This window comes from Anthonomus grandis, chromosome 12 (genome assembly GCF_022605725.1).
Source record: "Anthonomus grandis grandis chromosome 12, icAntGran1.3, whole genome shotgun sequence".
Lineage (NCBI taxonomy): Eukaryota > Metazoa > Arthropoda > Insecta > Coleoptera > Curculionidae > Anthonomus > Anthonomus grandis.
Genome location: NC_065557.1, coordinates 16,741,805 through 16,767,871, shown reverse-complemented (window position 1 = coordinate 16,767,871; position 26,067 = coordinate 16,741,805). Strand labels below are relative to the sequence as shown.

At 28.6% G+C, this 26,067-nt stretch overlaps 2 protein-coding genes across 2 annotated transcripts in view; both read left to right on the top strand.

Annotated features, from left to right (window-relative positions):
• The first annotated feature begins 649 nt into the window (after positions 1–649).
• Positions 650–12,013, top strand: LOC126743098 (cytochrome P450 4d2-like). Its single transcript, XM_050450046.1, has 8 exons — positions 650–925; positions 3,005–3,202; positions 3,628–3,816; positions 10,453–10,826; positions 10,922–10,990; positions 11,049–11,223; positions 11,345–11,512; positions 11,590–12,013. Exons 1-8 carry the CDS (start codon positions 757–759, stop codon positions 11,754–11,756), a joined length of 1,509 nt encoding a protein of 502 aa, XP_050306003.1. The 5' UTR covers positions 650–756; the 3' UTR covers positions 11,757–12,013.
• Positions 12,014–15,260: 3,247 nt separating this feature from the next.
• Positions 15,261–26,067, top strand: part of LOC126743337 (uncharacterized) — a 36,023-nt gene continuing 25,216 nt past the window's right edge. Inside the window, exons 1-3 of the mRNA XM_050450374.1 lie at positions 15,261–15,554; positions 19,818–20,015; positions 20,463–20,651. Coding sequence (XP_050306331.1) covers positions 15,386–15,554; positions 19,818–20,015; positions 20,463–20,651 — 556 coding nt within the window. The 5' untranslated portion in view covers positions 15,261–15,385. The remainder of the gene's footprint in view (positions 15,555–19,817; positions 20,016–20,462; positions 20,652–26,067) is intronic.

Here is a 26,067-nt window from a genome sequence, read left to right as displayed (position 1 = left end):
AAATGCAAGTTGTCTTTCTTAACCAGCTTAGAAAAAGCACATTATATAAAAATTTCGCTAATTTTCAAAATAAAATTCCTTTATCTTATATTTAATTTCCAAGTAGACCAAGTATCATAATAATCCGGTGAGCATAAAATTAATTATAAAAATACATTGACATATCCACTTACTGTTGATTCAACGCACAAAATCAATAAATTAACATCAATAAATTAGTATATTAAAGGGAGATCTATATCGCCTAATGTTTATTAATTTAATATAAAATGCCAATAATTTAACTACCTATGAATGTGCATAATTTGTATTATTAATGACTAATCCTTGTATTAATGTTATTCATCATCGATTTTAAACTAATGTGATTGTTTATTGATTCAACATACTTTTTTATTAATAAATTTAGTTTCTTTTTTTTATAACCCAGCAACAACATATTAGATAACGAATACAAACTCCCGTGCTACTATAAGAAAATATACTAGTACACATATAATATGAAATATACATATTATGTAAATAAATAGTAAAAATGCAATACTTGCCTATTGTAAAAATAGATAATTTACTTAAATCGATTTTTAATCTCAAGTTATGTGGTATCCATTAAAGGTCGTTTCACTTTTGTCTAGTATATATTTGTGTCTTTACGACCGACGCGTAGATGTACTGCGTCAGCTGACAGTGCGTGGTACAATACGTAAAACGAAGAAGAGTTTTATGTTATAAAAGTGCTGTAATCTGCGAAGCAATATGTTGAATACCTCACAAATTATTCTTAGTATTATTGCTATAGCTTTAAGTTATATATTATATCAAGCAAAAAAAGTGTATATTGCAAGAAAACATTTGACGAAATGGATTCCACAAGTTCCTGGTTCACTGTATTTTGGTGCGAAGTCTAAGTTTGGGCCCACAAAAGGTAAGATTTACATTTTAAGTTTTAAATAAAAAAAAAATTATAGTCAAAAATGTATTATCGAATAATCATATCGTGTTTATGAGAATTTTTACATGCAAACAAAATTAAATAACAAAAATTATAGGGTTTTAGCTTTAAATTAAGTTCATCTCATTCCTGTTATAAAAATAATTGATACCTTATACTAGACAAAAGATGCAAAATGAAGCGTGTATTTATCATTTATCGCAATGTATAAATAATATTTATTTTTTAAATTTCTAATATGAGTAACTTAATGATGTTAAAGAAATCGCCAAAAAGATTCCATAGTAAAAATGAGAATTTTTTTTTTAAATTTGCCTCTTACTATAGCAAAAAATCGAGCTTTTAAGACTTTAGAGACAAATTGCAAAACTATAAGAGATAATATCTGAAGTTTATTGATCTTTATAAAACTAGACAAATATAATCTTCACCAAAAATATATATTTAATTATTCTCGGATAATGACTTAAAATTTTCATTCCATAAGACGTGGGGCATAAAATTTACAAAAAATAGACACGAAATTAAGTGCTTTATTATTATTTTTTATAAAAGCTAAATAGATCCTCAAATAGATCCAGTACTGTTAAGTAGTTGTAAGAAATATATTCTTAGAAATAAATAGAAATTATTAAGAAATAAGGAAAATGACTTATTAGAAACAAAAAGAGAAAATTTAAATTTTCTTCATATTGTGAGGTTAAACAGAATTTGTGTTTCAGGATAGTGTCACAGAAAAATGCATAACAAAAATAATAAATATCTTTAGTTTATATGAATTGCGTATTAAATTAATAATTTATTACGTATCAAAATAAAAATTCCTGTGATTAAGAATTAAATATCCTGAATATTTAAGTCTTTATCTATTCATACATAATTTATTTATAATTTATTAGTAATGCATGCAATAATGATCTTGTAATTACCTATTTAATGATTACTGACGAAATGATTTATAGATTGGTGTATTTTTTAAAACGCACGGTTTTACCAGAAACAGTAATAACTTAATAGTAATATACAAAAAGGTCATCCTTTCGGTATATTATATACATACAACCTGTTCTGGCCAAAAATCATGCTCTAATGTCAAGTAGTATGTAATATCTCTGAAAAAGTACTCTTTTAGAGAGGTTGTATAGTTAACTAAGTACGTATAATCTAACAAATTTATTTTAGTATAAATTTTTTTAATGCCTCTTATCATTCTCAGATGCATCATCTCATCTTCAGTCCTAGTCGGGCCTTTTTAATGCTAAGACTTTAAAGAGTCTTGTAAGGTAGTAAAATAGACATACAGCAGAAGGCAGGCTTTTTAAATATGGTTCTAAATGACAATTTAAGATAATAGGGACATGCAGAATTATTCTCTAAAAAATTATTCAAATCTCAATTCACGACTTTACATCGCCACCTTTAAAATATTATTAATAAATAGTTCGTTATTAAGCATGTATTACAGCTTAATCTAGTGCTACATTAATTATAATAATTTTTAACACATTACATTAACAACACATTACATTTACAACTACATTAATTATAATAATTGGTTTTGGAGATCGCTATTTAGTATCATGATAAGTTTTTGTTATACAGAAGAATTAATAAGAATATTATTTAATATTCCATATAATGCATCTAAACAAAATTGTGTTAATTATATGTTCTCTATTTTATTTTATATATTTTTTTTTGCAAATTGGCTTAAGAAAGATTAAGATTAGCTCAAGTTGAAATATTGTGATTGTGTCATGAATATTTTAATATTTTTATTTTTATAAATTATTAAAATTTAATAAAAATATATTAAGTACCTTACTTAGAGGAAAAAAAATTACTGTTTCGTAAAACCGAAAATAATACTTTAACTGTGTATGCCATTTAAAAAATTGTTTTACAATAGAAGTTAATTACTAAACTAAAATATTTAATGGTTGATGCACACAATATTATAATAAAAATATCATGATTATATATCTAACCAAAAAATTAAAAAATTTAGTATAAGCAACGTATTTATATAATTAAATAATTTCTAATATTTAGACAGGATAAAAGATACAGCCCGATTATTAGATAACCCGAAAAAGTCTGTATATTTGGAGTTTTTAAGTAATTGGGTTATCATAACTCAAGATTATGACCTAATGGAATTTATACTGAGTTCAAACGAATTAATTACCAAGGGACCTCACTATAAAAATCTAGCAAAGTGGCTAGGTTATGGACTCTTAATTGCAAATGGTAAGAAAAATTATTAAAACTATTTAATTATTTTGTATATCGCAATACTATTTTGAGTAATTAACATATTAATTATAAATTAAAAGCACATAGTAACATTGCATATTTTAGGATAATGACAAATCTTATATTTTGCTTATAATTTATGTAAAAAAAAATATTTCATAATAGTTCGTAGGAAGAATAATTAACAATAGTGACTTTTATTTCAAAAAAAAATTAAAATATAAACCAATAAAACACAAGTATATAACCTCAATGCGATACAGTCTACCTTAATAGAAAATAAGTAATATAGTATTGAGCTACGATACTCAATAAATAAATTTGTAAAAGAACAATATGCATACCGAACAACAGTAGTTTATATTTGTTATTTTATTTATAACCTATTGCATATCCCAGAATTGATCAATTTATTTTAGGGCAAAAATGGAAAACCAGCAGACGTATTATTACCCCAACTTTTCATTTTTCAATCCTGGAACAATTTGTGGATGTGTTCAATTCAAACGAAGCTATCATGATTGAAAAACTTAAGCGCGAAGCAGTGGGAAAAAAAGGTGTTGAGATTTACTCGTATATAACAAACTGCGCACTTGATATTATTTGTGGTAAGTTCCTATTAGTACACATAGCAATATGGTTCCCTTGACAAAGGTATTGTAAGAAATTAATTGAAAGTTTGAAAATATTGAAACTAAACACATCGGAAGTTATTTAGGAAACACAGCTTAATATTAATTCATCAAAAATGCAAAAATTCATCGTAGTATGAATACTTAAGAATGTAATATACCGAAAATTTTAAAATTAAAATTTAATAGAATTTCTCGAAAAGTTAATAGAAAAGAAAAAGTTCTTGTTAATAGAGTACATAACTACTTCTATTTCTATTAATAGCCTGATATCTATTTGGCATGTGTTTAATTAAATTGATAATGCCGTTTTGCACAATTTGTAGCCATTGCAGCAACTCTTGCCTTGACTGGAACACTATTCCTAAATTTAAAACACGCCTCTTAAACAAATCTCAAATGTGCTCAATAGGGTTTAAGTCAGGGAATTGCACAGGTTATCGCAATACCTGAATATTGTGCTGGTTCAAAAACTTTGTAAGAATAAAAATGATATTTTAACTAATTGGAGGGTGGATGACCTTAATTGTATGACAGTTCAGCATCTGCTAGGAGTATTTCTACGAGCTTAAAAGAACATATATGCTTGGTGGAGGGGTTTAAAGACTCGAAAGTATTATATAAATATCAGTATGGTTTCATTTCCACAATACGTCCCATATGACACAGTGTGTTAAACCCGATTTGTAGGTTGTAAGTTCCGGCCGTGGTCTGGCCAATAATTTAGATTTTTGTTTTAATTTCTATTTGTTTTGGATTCTTGTATAGATAAATAATTACCATTTTAACGGTAAAATATTTAAGTATCCTTAATATATGCATGTCTTAAATTTTAGGAGTTTTTTTACGAGTGTAAATTTTAGGAACTGGTGATCAGGTTTTTTTTTAATTATATATGTTAATTTTAGTAGGTTAGGGTCCTTTACTATTTTTATTTAGGTATAATAATGCCTTTAGAGATGAAAACTCGTATTTTTTAAAACCAAATCTTAACCTTAATATATTAAGAAAAGAATTGACAAATATTTTCAATTGTGTATTTTCATGCCCAAGTATAAAATGTTTATCAAATTCGGTAACCCGTGGATATGTTCCAGGATTTGATCTCGATATTTGTTTGCTGGTAGAAACCCTTAATTTATAATCAGATTAGTCCAAAATAGTGCTAAAACTCTAGTCTAAACCATCAAACTTTTTCAGCCATTTTCAATAAGATCTTACAGAAAACCTGGATTCATCGGTTAAAGGAATGCATACCCGCTTACGCTCCTGCCAATTCCAATCTTCTTCGGTCTGTCCCTACATACTGTCATACTTCTTGCGTAATTTCCCCAGTACAGTACTGGAGTTATACCAGGACATCGGGTGTAAAATTATTTGTATGTAATCTATCCCATCTTTTCCTTCTTAGTTGGTTGGCAATATTATTGGTGTCGCCAGTCTCTTCAAGTGTCGTCGCAGATATTCATAGTATTTATATAATTGATAGCTATACGCGTATCATACAACCCCTCGAAGCTGTGTTTTACGATTAAGATTAAAAATTAATTTCTTCGCATATTGATTATGTTACGTGCACAATTGAAATAAATTCTCTCTATATTGACAGAAAACATTGTACCTACTGAATATATTTTTTAGTTTATCAATTATGCTTTGAAAGACCTAGACAATTTTTAACAATAATATTTTAATATGACGTGTTAAGGTATGTTAAAAAAAAAACAACCCAACTCAATAAATATTTAACACAATTTATCTTGCAAATAAATTAAGTCTAAAAATTAAACGGCTTTTTTTACCTCTCCACTATGTACGTATTTACGTATTTGATTAAAAATATAAATTTAAATTTATCGTGCATCTTATCTAGATAATTATTAAAATAAAATGTGAAATTTATAGTGTTGTAGCGAGTTCAGTATTACCTTTTACTTACACTCGTAACTTATACGCTTAATTATATAAGTTTTAGAATATTTAAATACTTTAAGTTCAATAAAAATATAAATGGTAAAAATATAACATTAATAATAATATAAGTAATATGTTAAATAGTAATATAAATCAAAAAAGTATTTTTAATGTTTAGCTAAGAACACTTAGATGACCAGATTTATTCGTCATTTAGCTGGAAATTCCATATCTATTTAATAATTTCGAAACAGCAATCCGAAAAAAACATATATGAAATTGGCTTTTCTTTAAACTTTATTGCACTCATATTAATGTGTGTTATTTATTAATAATATATTAATGTATTAACAATATTTTTGATTTTAAATTTCAAAAATAGTTTTTCTATATTATTAAAATGTATATCGAAATAAGTATTTGCTTCATACTAGATACCCCTAAAACGTTTCATATTTATTATAAAATTTTAATTAGCCTATAATTATGGTGATTTCTCGAAATATTTATACATTACTAAGTAGGTTGAAATAATAAGATAATTTAGTCAACAATTAAATATTACTTAATTTCAAGTGGTAAATCATTTAGTGTCAGCAACAACAGAAATAACAGATTGTTTTTGTTTATTACTTTGTTGCTCAATGAATGTGTGAAATTGCTGTATTTTAGAAAAAATATGTTTATCTTTATTCATTTAAAAACAGATCTTGAATCCTAATCTATTTATGATGAGAATATAAATAAAAATAAACATGTTTTCAATAAAAGTATTAGTAAATATTTTCTTTAAAATTCAGGCATAACAAATACAAAAAAAATTAGGTTTTCAAATGATAAATCAAGCTTGAAGAAAGTAGTTTTTGAATTTTAACTTCAAAATGTTTGACTTATTTCTATTGTACAAAAACTACTATATGTACTATAACTATATACTTCAATTTTATTTTGTATTTTTTTGTAAAAATTTACAATTTTTATTTGACCTTGTGTTTTTTGTTTTATTTTTTTAAATTATTTTACTTTGCTTTGTCTTAGCTTTGTCTACATAATTTATAAAAGAAAATGATTAACAAATTATTTATATATTTTTTATTTACATTATATTTTTTTAATTTTAGCACATCCAGTAGCTCACATTTTAAAAATCAAATAATATAGTGTTTAATTTTGTATAAACCTACTCTCATCTAAATCTAAATAACATCTCAGAATGTGCAAACCAAATCACAGAGACGATCTTGGCCGGAATGGAAGCTTATATCCCTTTTTCTACTAAATACGGATCAAACAACAAGCAATGGTTCAACCTGAATTGCAAAAAGGCAGTAAACACTAAAAACGCAGCATATCGCAAATGGCGTCAACATCCTTCCATCGAAAATCGGAGGAACTTTTTAGCCTCCAAAAATAGCTGCAAGCGAATTATTGATAAATGCAAAAAGAGTCACAACAACAGGATCAAAAACAAACTGCTAAACTGCCCAAATGGAACAAGATCTTTCTGGTCGGTATCGAAAGCCGTTAGTCAAGGATTTGCTTAGTTGGCCTTGCCACCCCTAACAGCAGATGATGGTTCTATTGCGGTAACAGCAAGGGAAAAAGCCAACTTACTGGGTAAACTCTTCGCGTCCAATTCTACTCTGCACTCGCCAGGCAAAACACCCTCATATTTGCCAAGGGTGAATTCATCGATGGGAGAAATTTCGTTTCCCCAACGAATTATAAATAAAATTCTTAAAAGCGTAGACACCAACAAAGCTTCTGGACCCGATGGAATTCCAGCCCTAATACTAAAACTTTGTGCAGACCAATTGACTCCTCCCTTATGTAGACTGTTCACGGCATCGTATAAGCAGGGCCAATTTCCAACAAGCTGGAAAACTGCTCGAGTGCAAGCTGTACCCAAAAAGGGTAAGAAGACGATGCCCTCCAATTACCGCCCGATTGCACTAGTTCCAGTAATATCGAAGATTATGGAGAAAGCAGTCAACCAACAACTGTTAAGATATCTGGAATCATCTGGACTAATCAACGATCATCAATACGGCTTCCGAAAGCTTAGATCTACCGGCGATCTTCTGGCCTACATAACACACTTGTGGACGGAGGCCATGGAGAAGCACGGCGAGTCTCGCTCAGTCGCTCTTGACATTTCCAAGGCATTTGACAGAGTGTGGCATGAGGGACTACTAACCAATCTCTCCTCAATCGGCATACAAAACTCATTATTGAATTGGATCAAAAGTTTTCTTGAACAACGAACAATCCAAGTAGCCGTCGATGGATACCTCTCCGACAAATTTAACAATAACGCTGGAGTCCCTCAAGGATGCATTCTATCCCCCACCTTTTTCTTGATATATATCAACGATTTACTAGGAACCACTGTCAATCCAATCTACAGCTTTGCGGACGATAGCACACTTATTTCCACATTTAAGTCCGCCAAACCAACGACAGCCGCAACTCCTCAGAATCTTAGGCAGCAACAAGTAGCTTCAACCAACAGCGATATTAGAGCAATCTTGGAGTGGCGCGATAACAATTTGGTCAATTTTAACGCTTCAAAAACGCAGGCTGCAGTATTTACGATGAAGACTAACCTTGGTGGCCCGGAGCTGGTTATGGCAGGGAAAACAATGCCAATGAAATCATCTTTACATCTTCTAGGAGTCGAGGTCACCAACAGTGTGTCCTGGCATGACCACGTTGCCGAGGTCGCCAGGGCGGCTTCCAAAAAACTCGGAGTGCTTTTCAAAATGAAAAAACTGTATACACCAGAACAGCTGCTGACTCTTTATAAGGCTCAAATACGCCCTTCCCTCGAGTATTGCTCGCATGTCTGGAGCTCTGCACCCAAGCATAGTTTAAACCTGCTGGATTCTATACAGAAGAGAGCTATTCGTCTTATCGACAAACCAGAACTGACAAAGAGTCTGGATAGTCTGGAGCATAGGAGAAAGGTGGCCGATCTCTGGCCCGATTCTACCGTTATTATCACGGTAAGTGCTGCTCTGAGCTGGCAGGCCTGATTCCACCCAGGGCTGTTCCGGCAAGAAGAACGCGTCTAGCAGTTGCGGCTTATCAACATCGAGTCCACCTGCCTACCCCAAGGACGTTGCTGTATCGGGACTCATTCATCTGGAGAAGAATGTTCTTTGTGGAACGGGCTTCCACCTCACATATTTCCCGACGCATACAACCTACAGCGATTCAAGGTAAATGCCCACAAATATCTTCGCGCGAGCACCACTCCAAGAGTGACATAGGACTTTCCTCTTGTGCTTGTGTTTACCATTAAAAAAAAATTTATGTTTTCATTTCACTCTTGATAATTCTACATAAAAATTTCAAGTTTATTCATAATACTTTTATTAATGAAACTATCTAATCTAATAAAATTAATCATTATTTTTTTGTTTAAATATTCAAGTATATGTATACTCAATTCATAAATTATTGTCTTTTACTATAACTATAACCGGAACTTTTATTTTTAGAACCAATAATCATATTATCAATTGTATTGATAATAATATGATGTTCTGTGATAATTTATAACTATCAAGGAATATATTGTCTTTTTAATTTTGTTATCAATAAGATAAAGAAAGAGCGTAGAGAAATTCGCGAATCTTAACATTAATAACAAAGCAAACAAAAGTATTACTATTTGTCTGCAAAATTGGACATGCAAGAATGCTTACATTTTAGTTAATAAGTAACAAATTGCTTTTGCTGATAAAATAAAAGTTTTGGGTATGACTGTTTAACCAGATATAAGATTTCAAAGAAAAAAAATGTATTTGCATATGTATCTATTCATTATATATTATCCTTGTCTTATATATTATTAATAGTTTAACTTAGTAACTCAATATAATGTATATAGTAAAAGAGTAACTGAATAAAGGATATAACGCGTACAAAATTCATGTTATTGTTTTGCCTGCTTTTTGAAAAAAATGATTACACCGACTTCAATGGCTAAAATTACAATTTGTATATAAATTTTATTTTTCAAAATCTATGCAATAGAAGTCAACATATTTATTTGAAAAATTAATTCAAATAATGTAATACATGAAGGAAATATAAAAAATCGAATTCTAAGGATTATTATAAGATTTTATCTTTATGTGAACGTTAATTCTGATGCTGATTTTCTCTTAAAAAATTTGATTATTTGAGTGCTGTTTTTTTCTGTTATATTTTTGACTTAATTATTATTTCTACATTCTAGATATATACGGTGCTTTTGTTTCAAAACAAACCATCCTCAAAAGCTTCTTAAAACACGTCTTAAAAAAAACAGGTCAATTTAGATATACTAGGGGAAGGTGTGTACTTCAACGAATAGTGATCGAAAATGTCTCGGAATAATGTTTAAATATATTTTATCGGCCTCAAACGTTTGTACATCAAATGACTACCCTGCTAAGTGAGATATATCATTTTAAAGGGCATACAATCTCCTATCCAACCAAATCGAAAAAACTACTTAAAAAAGGCATTTTATTTATAATATAAAAACTCTTTTGTAACGATTTAAAGTTAAAATATACTACAATAAATTCAGAACTTTGTAAAGCAATATTTGTTGCAATACCATAACAGATGAATTAAAAAAAAAATGTTTTTTTAAACGTCTAACGTACATCATTACTATTACTACTATATTTAAGCGATTTGTAGAAACTGCTATGGGAGTGAAGATGGATTCACAGCAAAATAAAAATAAAGAGTATACTGATGCCGTCAAGGATATGTGTGAAATTTTAGCTGTTAGAAATCTTTCGTTTTGGAAAAACTGGGACTGGCTATTCCGCCTATCACCTGAGTATAAAAGACAACAAAAAAATTTGAAGATTCTTCATGGATTTACAAATTCTGTTATTGAGAAGCGCAAGAAAGAACTTGAAAGTAATAAAGATATAAAGAAATTAGAGGAAGAAGATAGTTTCGGCAGAAAGCGTAGGAAAGTGTTTTTGGATTTGTTATTAGAATCAACTGACAATAGTCTTAGTCAAGATGATATAAGAAAAGAAGTAGATACTTTTATGTTTGCGGTAGGAACTGATTTTAAAAATAAAATATTTCTAATACTTTAAATTTTTCTTAAAGAAAAGTTATGTATCTTATCATTGTTTTAAATCTTTTTAAGGGGCATGATACTACCTCTTCAGCTGCAACTTCAGGTATATTGCTGTTATCGGAGCGGCCTGATATTCAGGTAAGGCAAGCACTAAAATTATTTATTGCACTTGTTTCAAATAACTTAATTTTTATAGAAATCAATCCGTGATGAGTTGAAAGAAATCATTGGAAGCGATAGAGACAGACCATTGACCTACAGTGATTTACATAATATGACTTATTTAGAGTTAGTTGTCAAAGAAATATTAAGAATAAAACCTCCAGTTCCATTCATAGCAAGACAACTTACACAAGATGTGAAATATAAAGGTTCGGATTTTAAATTTCTTAGTTCATAATGGAAATTCAATTTAATGAATATAATAAACTCATATAGTGAATTAATATAATATGTTAGTTTTCTATTATATATATTTAAGTTTTTTTTTAGATCATATTATTCCAAAAGACACAATGATATCATTGTTTCTGTACGGAATGAATCGAGATCCAGATTTTCACAATGATCCCGACAAATTTAATCCCGATCGATTTTTAAGCACTGATAAAAAGGCCTATTCATTTCTTCCATTTAGTGCCGGACCCAGAAATTGTATAGGTAGGTGTGAAACTCTTATGTAACTGTAATTGCTTGGCTATTGATTATAGATAATAAATGAATTGTGTTGTTTTTAGGACAAAAATATGCTATGTTAGAACTTAAAAGTATGCTGGCAAAAATATTAATGAACTTTGAAATCCTTCCATCAGAAGTCCCTCACGAGCCTGACTTTACTGTGGAAATTGTATATAAATCTAAAAATGGAGTCTACGTCAAACTAAAAGAAGTGGATTGGAACTGATAATAAATATTTAAAATTAAAATGTTATTTTATGATAAATAACTTAAACTTACTTCACTAGCCTAAAATAAATACAATATTTAATGCTTAATTTTTATATATATTTATAATATTTTTTTACTTTTTTCTGCAATAATGTGGTTCTTAGTTAGGGTTAGCATAACCTGTGTTTATAAAACCGTATTAATAGATGTATATTGTGTCTCATAATGTTTGTCGAAAACTGTTCAAATAATAAAACAAAGGATTTTAAATTTTGTATAGAGCTTTTTTCACACACTAAAAGTAACGATGAGGTTAAATGGAGTAATAACTACAAGTATTCAGCGTAAGAATTCTATTGATATTATCTGCCTAGCGCTTTAGAGCGTAGTTTATCATCAGGACTATGACTCTACAAAAAAGTCAACAGCTTAAAATAATTAAAATTAATAAAGTTGTTGATTCGCTATTACTAAGATATAGTTGAGACTAGAATTTATTATACTAGCTCTGGAAAAACATAATTTCTCTAAATTCCTATTCCTCTTGTTATTTGGCAGCCCGCAACCTATATTTGTTTTATTCAAATTAAAGCCTGGATGCCTAAAAATTTCAAAAGCATTTCGGATTTTCTTTCCAGTATTTCTTTCAGGCATTTAAGATCGTTAATTCTTGTTTACTCTGGAATTAAAAAAATTATTATTCTAAATGCCCATACCTTTAATAATTTGGTTGCATCTGCAATACTATAACTCTATAGCATATAACATTATTATAATCAGATTGACATTTTAACTTCCTCGAGTATCCAAGAAAAAATATTCAATTTAGCAAGTATTGAATTAATATCTTTAAGAAAAACTTAGATATTATCCATCAAGGATATTATTAAAATCTTCTAAATTTTTCCGGTCAAAATTTCACTGGCTTTTCTTTGTTTAATTGAGAAAAGGAGATATAATTAAATTTTATTTGTCAATTATTATTTATTTAAAAATGCAAAATATCTCGCATCATCAGCGATTTAAAACTAATGGAATTGTTTATTGATTTAATACTTTTTCAATAATATTTGGTTTCTTTTTCATTCAGTGTCTGACAACAACATGTTCAGTAAGGGAATATACCGGGTCACACGGGAAAAAGGGAACACTTAATAACTACTTTACTCTTTAAGATAAACAAATAAAATTTGATATATCGATGGAAATGCTATAAGAGCATTTTGAGACAAATCCAGTTGTTTTCCGTCTGTTTAACCGAAAGTGGCACTAATTTTTTTTTTTAATGAGACATTTTGTATATTATTACGTAGTTTGATAGAAAATAATATTTTGAGAACAATGATACTGCATTTGCTATTTTTTATTTTATACTTATAGAAAAAATTATTTTTTCAAATTTTAAAATAGTGTGCCGTAAATGTGTTAAAAGTTTAATTTTTAATCGTGTAGTTACGAAAATAAATAGTTTTCTTTGCACTTGATGACTTAAATCTTTGACACACTTATTTAAAATGTCCAAATCAGTAATTTTGAAATTTTCTTAATATTTTTAAACAACATAATTGGGTATGAATATTTTTTATATTAGTGGATAAATAAGCCTATAACAAAAAAAAATTAGGTCATAATACAGGGTGTCTCACGACGAATAGACGCGATCGATATCTCAGAAACTAATTTTTCAACAATTTTGAAAATTTGGCAACAGGGCACAATTGACGGGGGCCACACGACTAAAATATTTTGACAGTTGTGACGTTTCCGGTTATACCGAAAGTAGGTGTAAACTTCGTTATTTCAAATGGAACATCCTATATATTTTTACATTTTTGACTTCCACATGAAATTCTAGGTATATTTTGTGTATAATGTCCTATACCTAAGTGTAACCGTTTTTGAGATATTTTTAATTTAATGTGAAAAACTATGTTTATAAGCCCTAACATAATTACCGATTACTCCCTTTTAGTAGCCTTTATTTATTGGTTAGTTTTGGTTTTATTTGCGAGGAAGGACCACTTTAAAAGACTAAAAGACTTTAAATTTTAATATTTAACTAAAAAAACAATACAGGGGGGTCAAAAACTAGCATTAAAAATTAAAATGCAAAAATCAATAAAAACTTTATATAAGGTTATCTAGTCCAAAAATTGATAGTTTTTGAAGTATTGGCAATTTAAATTTGACCTATTATTAAAAGCCGTATAGTAACACGGCTCAAGGATTGTTGATTAGTTGATCATGACGGTTGTCATAGTAACCGCTGGAAGCGGCAGTAAGACAATGGATAAAAATAAGGGATTTCCATTTAAAAAAATTGACTTTTAATGATTTTTTCATTTTAATTTTTAGTGCTAGTTTTTGACCACCCTATATCTTATTTTAAGCCAAATATTAAAATAGTCTTTTAAAGTGGTCCTTCCTTTAAAATAAAACCGAAACTAACCAATAAATAAAGGCTAGTAAAAGGGAGTAATCGGTAATTATGTTAGGGCTTATAAACATAGTTTTTCATATAAAATTAAAAATATCTCAAAAACGGTTAGCTTTAGGTATAGGACATTATACACAAAATATATCTAGAATTTCACGTGGAAGCCAAAAATGTAAAAATATACAGGGTATTCGATTAAAAATAACGAAGTTGACGCCTACTTCCGGTATAACCGGAAACGTCACAACTGTCAAAATATTTTAGTTGTGTGGCCCCCATCGACTGTACCATGTTGCCAAATTTTCAAAATTTTTGAAAAATTAGTTTCTGAGATATCGATCGCGTCTATTCGTCGTGAGACACCCTGTAAATATAAATAAACGCATTTAATTAATAGAAATAGCATAGAATGTTTTGATTTCTTCACTAGGACATATTACATGACATCTTGTCAAGTTTAATTATTATTTGTCATTCAAATACATTTTTTGCATTTTTTTGAAAGAAGTGTAACACACATAAACACATACATACATATAACATACATAAACACATCTAGTGTTTAGTGATATTTGAAATGTTTGCTGACTGTATTTCTGAAAAACTGATTTAAATAATACAACACAATGAACATTAATCTTTCGGTAATTACTTTTAATTATTTATGGTTGCACCTTATTTCAAAATTTTAAAAGTTGATTTTTTCTATGAGTATAAAACAGAAGCAAATACGGTAACATTATTCTAAGAATATAATTTTCTATCAAAATACGAAATAATATACCAATTGTCTCATTTAAAATAAAGAAGTTAGGGTCAGTTCCTGTTAAACCGAAAGCAACAAAAAATAACAGAATACGTCAAAACATGTTCTTATTATTATTCTATCATTATAAAATAAATAAATAAATTTAATTTGTTTATCATGAAAAATTTAAAAGTTATTAAGTGTTTCCTGTCTCACCCAGTATATATAAATGAATACTAAAACTAAAATACTCGTATATTGTATAAATAGATAACTAATTTAAGCCGTTTTTTATTTTCGTGCTATAGGCTATCTATCAAAGGTCGTTTCACTTTAGTCTGGTATATAATTATTAGTCTCTTTACGACCGCGTAGAAGTAAACTGACTGTGCGGCATAATACGTTTTTGAAACAAAGAAGAGTTAAATATTATAAAGAGTGCTGTAATTTATAAAACACTATGTTGAATGTCTTACAAGTTTTTCTTAGTATTATAGCTATAGCCTTAAGTTATATATTATATCAAGTAAGAAAAGTGTATATTGCGAGAACACATATTACAAAGTGGATACCACAAGTTCCTGGTTCACTGTATTTTGGTGCAAAGTCTAAGTTTGGACCTACCAAAGGTAAGATTCATCTTTTAAGTTTTAATTTTAAAAAAATTAGAGGCAAAAATGTATCACTGTATAAGTATTATAGTGTTTTAAATTTAACTTAAGTTTTATATTCATGTGATATAAACAATTGATACTTTATAATAAACAAAATAGTGTCTGTTAAGTCTATCCTTCATGTATAAATATAATATCTATTTTTCAAATTTCCAATATGAAAAAGCGGGTGATGTTCAAGAAATTCCCAAAAAGATTCCATAGTAAATGAAAATGACAATGCTTATTAAAATATAGAACTTTAAAGACAAACTTTTGCAGAGATAGTACCTAAAAATAAATTTATCTTTATAAAACTCGACAAATATAATCTTAACCAAAAAAAAAAAAATGTTAAATACGCTGTATGATAATGACTTAAAAATTTCATTTCATAAGACGTAAAATTAGATACAAAATTTATTGTTTTATTAAACCAAATTTCATGTCTACTACCGAGACCCAATACTATTAGGCAGTTGTGAAAAATAGAAAATTTAAATTTTACCTAAAATTTGACGTTAAACAGAATTTGTATTTCCTTTAATCACCTAAATGCAGGTAAATAAATGTAAAGACTCTAAAATCCCTTTAAAATGAATTAACTATGACCCTGATCTGCCAGATAAAATAATATTTAAAAAATTGTTTAAATGCAAAATCCTGTATATTCATTACCTTGTCAAATTTTCGAAAAATTGTACATATTTTATGTGTAATGGCTTATAAATATCGTAAATTATTGCGGAAATATGAAGTGTCTTCAGATTTAATGCAAAAATTAATTAAAAAACGGCAATAATTTGGATTATACTGAAAACTAATAAGTAATACTGTTGTTCTTGGTAACTAAAAAAACTAAAATAATAACGTAGTCGACGTTTAAAATGATTGCTGTGAATGAATCTTGATCATATTGTAATCGTAAGTAAAAAATGTTCGCTAACGTTACAACGACTGTGCTAATTGCAAGCTTTAACATTTTCAAGGATCTTTCAAGATGTTTTTCTGGTATTAAGCTTACCTGATGGCGATAATTTTGTCGATTATCATACCGGTAAAATATAAAGATGGATTCATCAGCAACTCAATTAAGTTTTAGTTGGATCAAATCGGCATCTAACTTTGCCATAATTTTTTGACAAAATTGTAATCTCCCGAGAAATACATTTTATTTCCTTTTAATATTCAATAAATGGTCAACATCTTTGGCTGCTTTTTAACTAAAACGATGTTCCTCAAGCTCAAGTATGATATAGAATTTTATATAAATTAGTTTGACAACTAACTTTTTTATATGCTTTACCAAGTTCGCGACAGTGCTTTTCTATTTTCAGTATTATGTATGTTGTTGCAAATTTCTGCAATCATATATTTTTTAGTTTCTAATATTAATAATTTTTGAAATAATTCTTAAAACATATAAAATGTTCAATAATAATTCAATATAGGTATAGGGTCGTGCATAAGTTATATCTTAAATATTTTATTTATTTTTCAAATAAGACTTGTTTTATTTAAAATAAAAAATTTACATGACACACTTTGTATTAAAAAGGTTATCTGAGAATACTTATTGATATGTACGAGCATTTTTTTTTTAACTTAATTTTCTTTTATAGAATGTATTCTATTGGGTTATCATATATACAATAAGATAAAATTATCTCTTAAATACCTAATAATAAAATACTATTAGATAAACTATTTATCATAATTGAAATGAGGAGGCTTGTAGAAGTAAACATAAAGACTAATATAGATGCTATTTGATAGATTTGAAAATGATTCGTAAATATTTATTTTAAATTGTATAATACAGCGTGTTTCTTAACCTATACGCATAAATTTGGGAAATTATTGCCAATGATAAATAATGACTAATAGTGAAAAAAAAATTAAGTAAAATATTTTTAGTTTCTGAGATAATTCTTTTTTTTTTCACAAAAATGTTAGAACTTTATCAGGTGGAATTTTGTTTTCAAATTAAGAAGTAAACAAGTTCGGATGATGTTTATTATGTTTAGTAGTACCTACTTTGCTATCAGTTGATACAGTTGTGGTCGTATTTCATTTTTTATTAAAATTATGCTACATAATTTTTCAAATGAGGAACTAATGGACATGTTACTGGCATACGGGGAATCAAAACAAAACAGTGTGGCTGCAGCTAATCTTTATGCATAAAGGTTTTCTCATAGGTATCATCCGTCGCGTGAAGCTTTTTGGCGTGTGGTTCAGCGGGGTAGAAAAACTGGAAATTTGCGGCCGAGGCCAGGGCAACATGGTGGAGCCATTAGACCTAGGCGCATTTTAAATCTGGAGAATTTGATTTTAGATATCATCAAAGAGCATCCTGACATAAGCACTAGAACAATTGCAACGCAATTTGGATAATAACCAGTCACAGTTTGGCGAATTTTAAGACATGAATTACTGTATCCATTTCACGTCCAAAGGGTACAAGCTTTACTTCCAAGGGACCATGCGCCTCGAGTAAACTTTTGCGAGTCGTTGTTACATCAGCAGCAGTTAAACCCAAACTTTACCAGGAACATTTTAACTACGGATGAAGCAATTTTCACACGCAATGGTATTCACAATTTTCGCAACACGCATTTTTGGGCAGTTGAAAATCCGCATGCCATTCGACGAACAAACTTTCAACAACAATTTTCAGTAAATGTGCGGGCTGGAATTGTAAACAGAATACTTATTGGCCCTTTCATTTTGGATAACCGTCTAACTGGTGCTCTTTATTTACAATTCTTGCGACAAAATTTGCCGGTACTCCTTGAAGAAGTCCCTCTTCACATTAGGCAGAATTTGTGGTTTCTTCACGATGGTGCTCCACCACATTTTGCGCGACCAGTGCAACGGCATTTGGATCGAATGTGCCCCGAACGATGGATAGGCCGAGGTGGTCCAATTAGATGGCCTCCTCGATCACCCGACCTTAATCCACTTGACTTTTATTTTTGAAGCCGCGTAAAATCTCTGGTGTATGTAACCGAAGTTGACAATGAACAAGAATTAAGAAATCAGATATTTGCTGCCGCCGAGGAAATTCGACTACAACCTGGATTAGCTGCTGTCTGCAACTCCTGGATTAGGCGTGCTCAGTTATGTATTTAAAGTCATGGAAATAACTTCGAACAGTTACTATAATAGTTAAATAAACATTTATTTTGGAGAATTTACGTTTTTTTTTAAATTTTAATTAATAAGTCGTTTATCTCCGTAACTAAAACTATTTTACTAAATTTTTTTCACTATTAGTCATTATTTGCCGTCAGCAATAATTTCCCAAGTTTATGCATATAGGTTAAGAAACACCCTGTATAAGGTTGCATAGTCTAACCGTAAATCATTAAATTGTATCTTTAATACATTGGCGTACATAGAACATAGTCCGAAAATTTATTCTTTGTTGAAAAGGCTTTAAGAAATATGCATCAATTGCAAAAGAGTTTAAATAAAACAAAGATACAAATACCAGATAAAAAAATTAGAAAGTCTAGACTTCCTTGGCCATATTGAGAACTATAAAAAAATAGATAAAAACTCTTTGACATAATAGCATTGGTTAAAAAAGTAACAAAAAATAGATCTAAGAAATAACTTTAAATAAATAATTGAAAAAAGAAATAATCTTTAAGAATCTAAGAATTCAAAAAATTTTGTCTTTAAAATGTACTGCTTCTATTTCTCAAAAAAAAACAGTAGTCAATTTAAGAGAGTATTTGAGGAAAAATTATTTTGCAAAAATGGTATTATACGGTTAAAATATTGCCGAAACTTTATATTCTTAATAAAAACCCAGTTAATATAAATGTATATTTGTAATTGTCATTTACCGTTTCTTAACTTTCAATAATGGAAATACTATGCTTATCTCATGAATATTTTAATAGTTTTGTGCATTTTACATTGAATAAAAATTAGTTAAAATATACCTTCTGAGTACCTCACCTAATCAAGAAAAAAAATGCCATTTTCCGCAAAATCAGAAATATTAAAACAAAATTAAATGCGCCGTTTTATCCAGTTTTACGTCAAACGGGCATATATTTAAAATTATTTGTGCACTATATCGAAATATGTAATAAAAAAAATTAAATACCATTTAACCAAATTAAAATATTTTGGTGTCTTTGGACACAATATTATAATAAAAATATTACACAGTTAAGTATAGGCAAGGTATTTTTTATAATTGGATATTTTTGTAATGTTTAGACAGGATAAAAAACACAGTCCGATTGTTAGACAACCCGGAAAAATCAGTATATTTGGAGTTTTTAAATAATTGGGTTATCGTTACCCAAGATTATGACCTGATGGAATTTATACTTAGTTCAAATGAACTGATCACCAAGGGATCTCACTATAAAACTTTAGCACAGTGGCTAGGTTATGGACTATTAATTAGTAATGGTAAGAAAAATTGATAAAAGCTATTTAGTTATTTTGTATGTCGCTATACTATTTTTAATATTTAACATTTTAGTTAAAATAGTAATTACAAAATAAAAGTACATAGTAACATTTCATATTTAAGAAATATAACAAGTCTTACATTCTGCTTATAATTTATGTAACAAAAATTGTTTAAAATAGTTTATAATAAGAATAATTAACACTAGAAAATTTTATTTAAAAACATTTAACAATATATTAGATTAAATTAATAAAACATAAATATATATTCTAAATATGATACAGTCTATTTTAATAGAAGATAAATAATATAGTATTGAGCTACGATAATCAATAAATAAATATGTAAATTAGAGAACAATATTTATATCGAACAACAGTAGTTTGTATTTGCTATTTATTTATATCCTATTGCATATCCCAGAATTGATCTGTTTATTTCAGGTCAAAAATGGAAAACCAGTAGACGTATTATTACTCCAACTTTTCATTTTTCAATCCTAGAACAATTTGTGGATGTATTCAATTCAAACGAAGCTATTCTGATTGATAAACTTAAGCGTGAAGCTATTGGAAAAAAAGGCGTTGAGATATACTCGTATATAACAAACTGTGCACTTGATATTCTTTGCGGTAAGTTCCTATTAGTACTCACATCACAATGGTCAAAAGGAAAAAGTTATTAAAAGACAATTAAATAAAAGTTTGAAAATATTGAAACTAAACACACATTTATTTGGAACAGCATTTATTTAGAAATACTGCTGAAAGAAAATGTCTTTTTAGATTAAGTGTTTAGCTCCTCCTATTGTTAATAATAGCTCGATCTGCTTGACATGCTCCTAATTAAATTTTTAATGTGGTTTTGCTCAATTTGCAAACATTGCAGAAACTCTTTACTTATATGGAACTTGTCATAAAAAAATATCGATCAAAAATTCAAATCCATTAAAAATTTAATTTTTGCTTATTCCCTTAAAAACCTTTATTTACAGAATAATGCCATTTTAATATCCCTTGATGTTAGAAGCCTTTTTCCTTATATCCCACCAAAATACTGTTTCCCTTCTTCATAAGATGGTAGGATCTAGCCCACTCCCAGAGACTGTGATAGATTTTTAATTGACACGTAAGGATGACAGATTTGAATTTGAAATCTATAAAAAGTATTTAGGTTTTGACAATAATATACAGTTTCCGTTTAACTCCCTTAAGTTTTTATCCTTCGATCCTCTTCTTATAGGTATTTCAATTTACTTCTGCCAGAAACTAGTGACTTTAAAAAATTTAAGGCAATTAAAAACATTTATTTTAATAATGGCTTTTAATTGAATAATATTAGAAAATGTATAGTAAATTGGCTAATAAATACAGATACAAATTCTCATAAAATATTATACATTCTCTAAAAAAAGACTAACAATGTTTTCTTACTTTGGAGATATATCTCAAGAGCACAAAAAGTATTGATTTAAATATTTCTTTTAAGGCATTTAACACTAAAGAAAAACGTTGTTATGGTAAGGGACAAAAGTAATATTTTATCTAATTTATGGGGGTCTATGAGGGTAAAAAAACATATAGCTTAGTAAAGAGATCTCGGAATTTATTTAGACCAAGTCTGCTTTTGCTAAGCTTCTTCTATTTTCGAGATTTTTCTTCTATTAATGATACTACGTTGTTGCATTAGTGTAAAAAGGTTATTAAAATGGATCTTTTGGAAAAGTTTAGAAGAGATCACTGAGGCACAAACGTCTGTCTATTGATGTTTATATAGAAAGTGATAAAATTTTATATATAATCTTCAATATGTTTTAATTTCCACAACATGTCCCATTTGCTAGAATGTATTAAAGCACGTTTCAATGGAGCGCTGGTTTGCCGGATTATAAGTGCAGGCCCTACTGTGGTTTTTTTCTTTTTTATTTTACTTCTTGTTTGTCTTGGATTCTTCAACAGATAAATAAAATAGTTTAGTATCCGTTATCTAACCGCATTGTGCTGCCTTAAAGTCGCTATAATTTTAGAAACTGTTGCTTTTAGGGGCAAAACAATTTTTAACATTAATATAGGTAAGTTAGAGACTGTTGACCAAACTTATAGTTATTTGTAATAGGTATAGATTAGTCCGAAATCCTACCAACACTACAGTGCAAACCATTAAAATGCAAGCAAGACGCATTTCCAGATTTTTGCCACACCTTCAGCCGTCATGAATCAAGACTCAAAGCAAATGGTATCCATAAAAGGAATGCATGCTTATTCACACTCTTGCCGGTCATGTTCTTCGGCCTGTCCCTGTCTCCTTGCGCGATTTCAACAAGATAACACTGGAGTTACAGCAGGACGTCTAGTGTAAAGTAGGTTTCATGTAATCGATTTTTTATTGCTTGAAAAGTAATACTGAGGACATGAACATGTCGAAATTCACTTCTTAGTTGATTAGCATTAGTATTGGTCATTCACTTATATCAACAGTCTCTTTAAGTATCTGCCACAAGGTTCCGATATGGATCTTTGTAAAATTTATAGCTTCTGCGACGTTGAAGATGTTCACCCTGTATCATGCACACAGCTCATACGTAAAACTATGATTTATGATTAAGATGACACGTTTGCATATTAACTATGTTGCACGCATAATTAAAATAAATTTTCACTATATGTCAGCACGAATTGTACTGAGTATTTTTCAGTTTACCAAATATGCGTTGAACGACTTAAATTATATATTTAATATTAACAAAAATACCTTAATATGATAAATGTGATAGGGTACGTTCAGACGAATATTATAAATAAAAATAATGAACACAAAATTTATCGACTTTTGTTACTTTTCGAACGTTTTTACTTGTTGAAAATATAAATTTAATCTTATTGTACAATTTTCTTAGAATAAAAAATAAAATTCAGATTTAGTTCTTACTTACACCTGTAAACCGTATACTTAATTATATAAGTTTTAGAATATTTAAATAACTAAAGTTTAAATATTGTTGTTTTTTTCATGACTTACTTTATATCTAAGCACGTTAAGCGATTTAATATTAACGGTATTTTTGTAAAAATAAACAAAATCATAAATTGATACGTAAAAAACGTAATTTATAGGAAATATACAAAGTGATTCAAAAATAAGCGGCAACTTTTCGGGGGCGTAATTTTTGCCAAAAAAAGAAAAAAAAAATTCTTATTAACATGAGTCCGCAAAGCCACATCTTAAAGACGATTTTTTCTCTATAACTTTAAAACCATTTACAGTAAAATTTTGAAAATTGGTGTACTGTAAAACATTAGATGGTAGTTAAAATACTAAATAAAAAACGTTAAAAATTTTAGTCATATACATAGTGGCGTCACATACCGAGGTGGATAGGGGTTAAAACATCCCTATCTCTTATACGGTCTGGGTTATTGCGATTTTATTTAACTTTAGAGTTTTTTACATAAAAAAGTCCCCTAGTTCATTTCGATAAGACGTTGCATTTATAAGAAAATTGACTTTGAGTATAGCTTTAATTTGCATATGTTTACTGATGAAAATGAGGTACCTACTCTGCATTTCCATAGAAAAAAAAATAATATATTTAATTAAGACTTAATTTACAAACAATTTATTTAAATATTGAAGAAAATGTTCCAAATTATTACTATTAGCATCACGACAAACTAATAATCTTTTTATTAGATTACGATGCACTCGTGGAAGAATTTTCGGATTGTTTTTACCTGTTTGAAATCCTTTCTCTATTCTTTGTCTAAAAACATCAATATTGGATATTGCGCGAAAATAAACGAGATGTTTTATGGGTCGCCATAAGTAAAAATCATGAGGGTTTAGATCATGAGACCGTGATGGTCATGACACTAGACTCCCAACGCTGTGGGTAAGCATTATTTAAATGATTTTCAGAAATAATGCTAAAATATGAGGAAGCTCCGTCGTGAATAAACCACATTTGTGCTCGTAATAGAAGTAGAAGATTTTTGAATAGTGACGGTAATTAATTTTGTAAAAATAAGGTGTAAGCTTTTCCAGTTAGTCGCTGCATACGGGCTCTAATAAATGTATATCAATAATTCCCCACCACACATTTAAAGAAAACTGCTGCTAAGCTCTCTGTACCATAGAAACTCTTTGAATATGATAAAGGTGCAATAATATCTAGTGCAAAATTTTCCATGCAGTTGACTGCGGGATCCCTTCTTGATTTGCGATAATGCGGATACTTAACGATGGATTTGCTCTAACACAATCTAGCACTCATTCTTGCAATGCTCAAATTCTCGCATTTCTTGATCGCTTAACATTTTTCTGTCTTTGAAAAGATCCTAGAATAAAATGTAATGTAAATAGGTATTATGAACACCTTTTTTCTAAATTTTCAGAATTGCCCTCTTTCCCTTAAGTTACGACATACTTTATAGAGAACCGAAATATATGGCACTCGTCGATTAGGAAATGCCTCTTCATTCAACCATCTTGCTTCCATAAAATCACCATATATAATACGAATATCATCTTGTTCTTCATACGTAAAATTAATTTCTGCTTTTTAAACTTAGTACACACGAAGTCAACAAAGGCAAATCTTATTATTAATCAATTAATTTGAAATACTCTTTTAACTGATCACTATGGCTAAGTCAAGCGTATTTTACAGTGACAATCATCGGTGACCTAAGTACTGAACGCATTTAAAATAAGAAGTACTGAACTTTCTTATTTTAAATGCGTACTAATTTTAATACGAATAAACCTACATACATAACCAGAAGATTTTCAAAGTTAATTTTCTTGTAAATGGAATGCTTTATCGAAATGAGAATTACCTTATTTACGTAAAAAGTTCTTAAGTTTAATAATTTTGAAATAAAATTGCAATACCCTAGAGCGTAAAAGAAATAGCCACTATGCGACGCCACTGACTAAAATTTTTTTAATTTAATTTTTTAACTATCGTCTAATATTTTTCAGAAAATCAATTATCAAAATTTTATTATAAATAGTGTTAAGGTTATAAAAGGAAATAACTTCCTTAGGAAGATTACGCCCCCGGAAGGATGCCGCTGATTTTTGAATCACCCGGTATACCAAAATTATTTCTCTTTAAATTTTAATTTACTCATAATAATTTATGTCATTTTTTAACTTTATTAAAAATAATTTTTGTTCTAAAATTAAAAAATCGATTTTTAAAATATTATGCATGTAGAAACAAATATTGGCTTATGGCTATATATAAGTGTCTCTAAAAAATTTCATATTAATATTATTTTTTAAAGACAGTTAGATAAATTAAAATTAGCATAGGAAAAGTTGATTTTTTATAAAGTATTTTTATTCATTTATAGTAGGTTTAAATAATAAGATAATTTTGTCAACAACTAAAAAAATACCTAATTTTAAGTAGGTTATGATGTAGTGTGTACTGTGTATTTCTACGACCAAAAAAAATTGTTGTTATTTATTATTTTGTTGCTCAATAAACTGCTATATCAAAATTTTGGAATTTGCTGTAATACTTTATTTTTGGGAAAATATCATAATCTTCATTTATGTAAAAATAGATCTAATTTCTTACCCTAATTATGATAAGAATAGAATTAAAAATATACAATATGTTTCTAGTGAAAATATTTACGGCATTTGTAATTATTTTCTTTATTATTCAAACATAACTAATCTAAATTGGATTAGATTTATAAATAATAAATCAAGCTTGAAGAAAGTAGTTTTCTAGTTTCAACATCGAAATATTCGACTCTTTGCTATTTGTACTAGGACTTTTATAATTTCGTTTATTATATATATGCATATATTTTGTATTTTATTGTAATAATTTACTATTTCTGTTTTTGCTTGAATGTTTGTTTGTGTTTTTTGCTTAAATGTTATTTAACTAGTTTTTTCTACATTTTAAATTGTTTAACAAATTTCTGACGATAAGCCAAATTATTTGTTTATTTTATTTACTCATAGTTTTTCTGCTAAACTTCCAAGGTTTTCATTGAACATTATTCTTTTTAAATTTTAGCACATCCA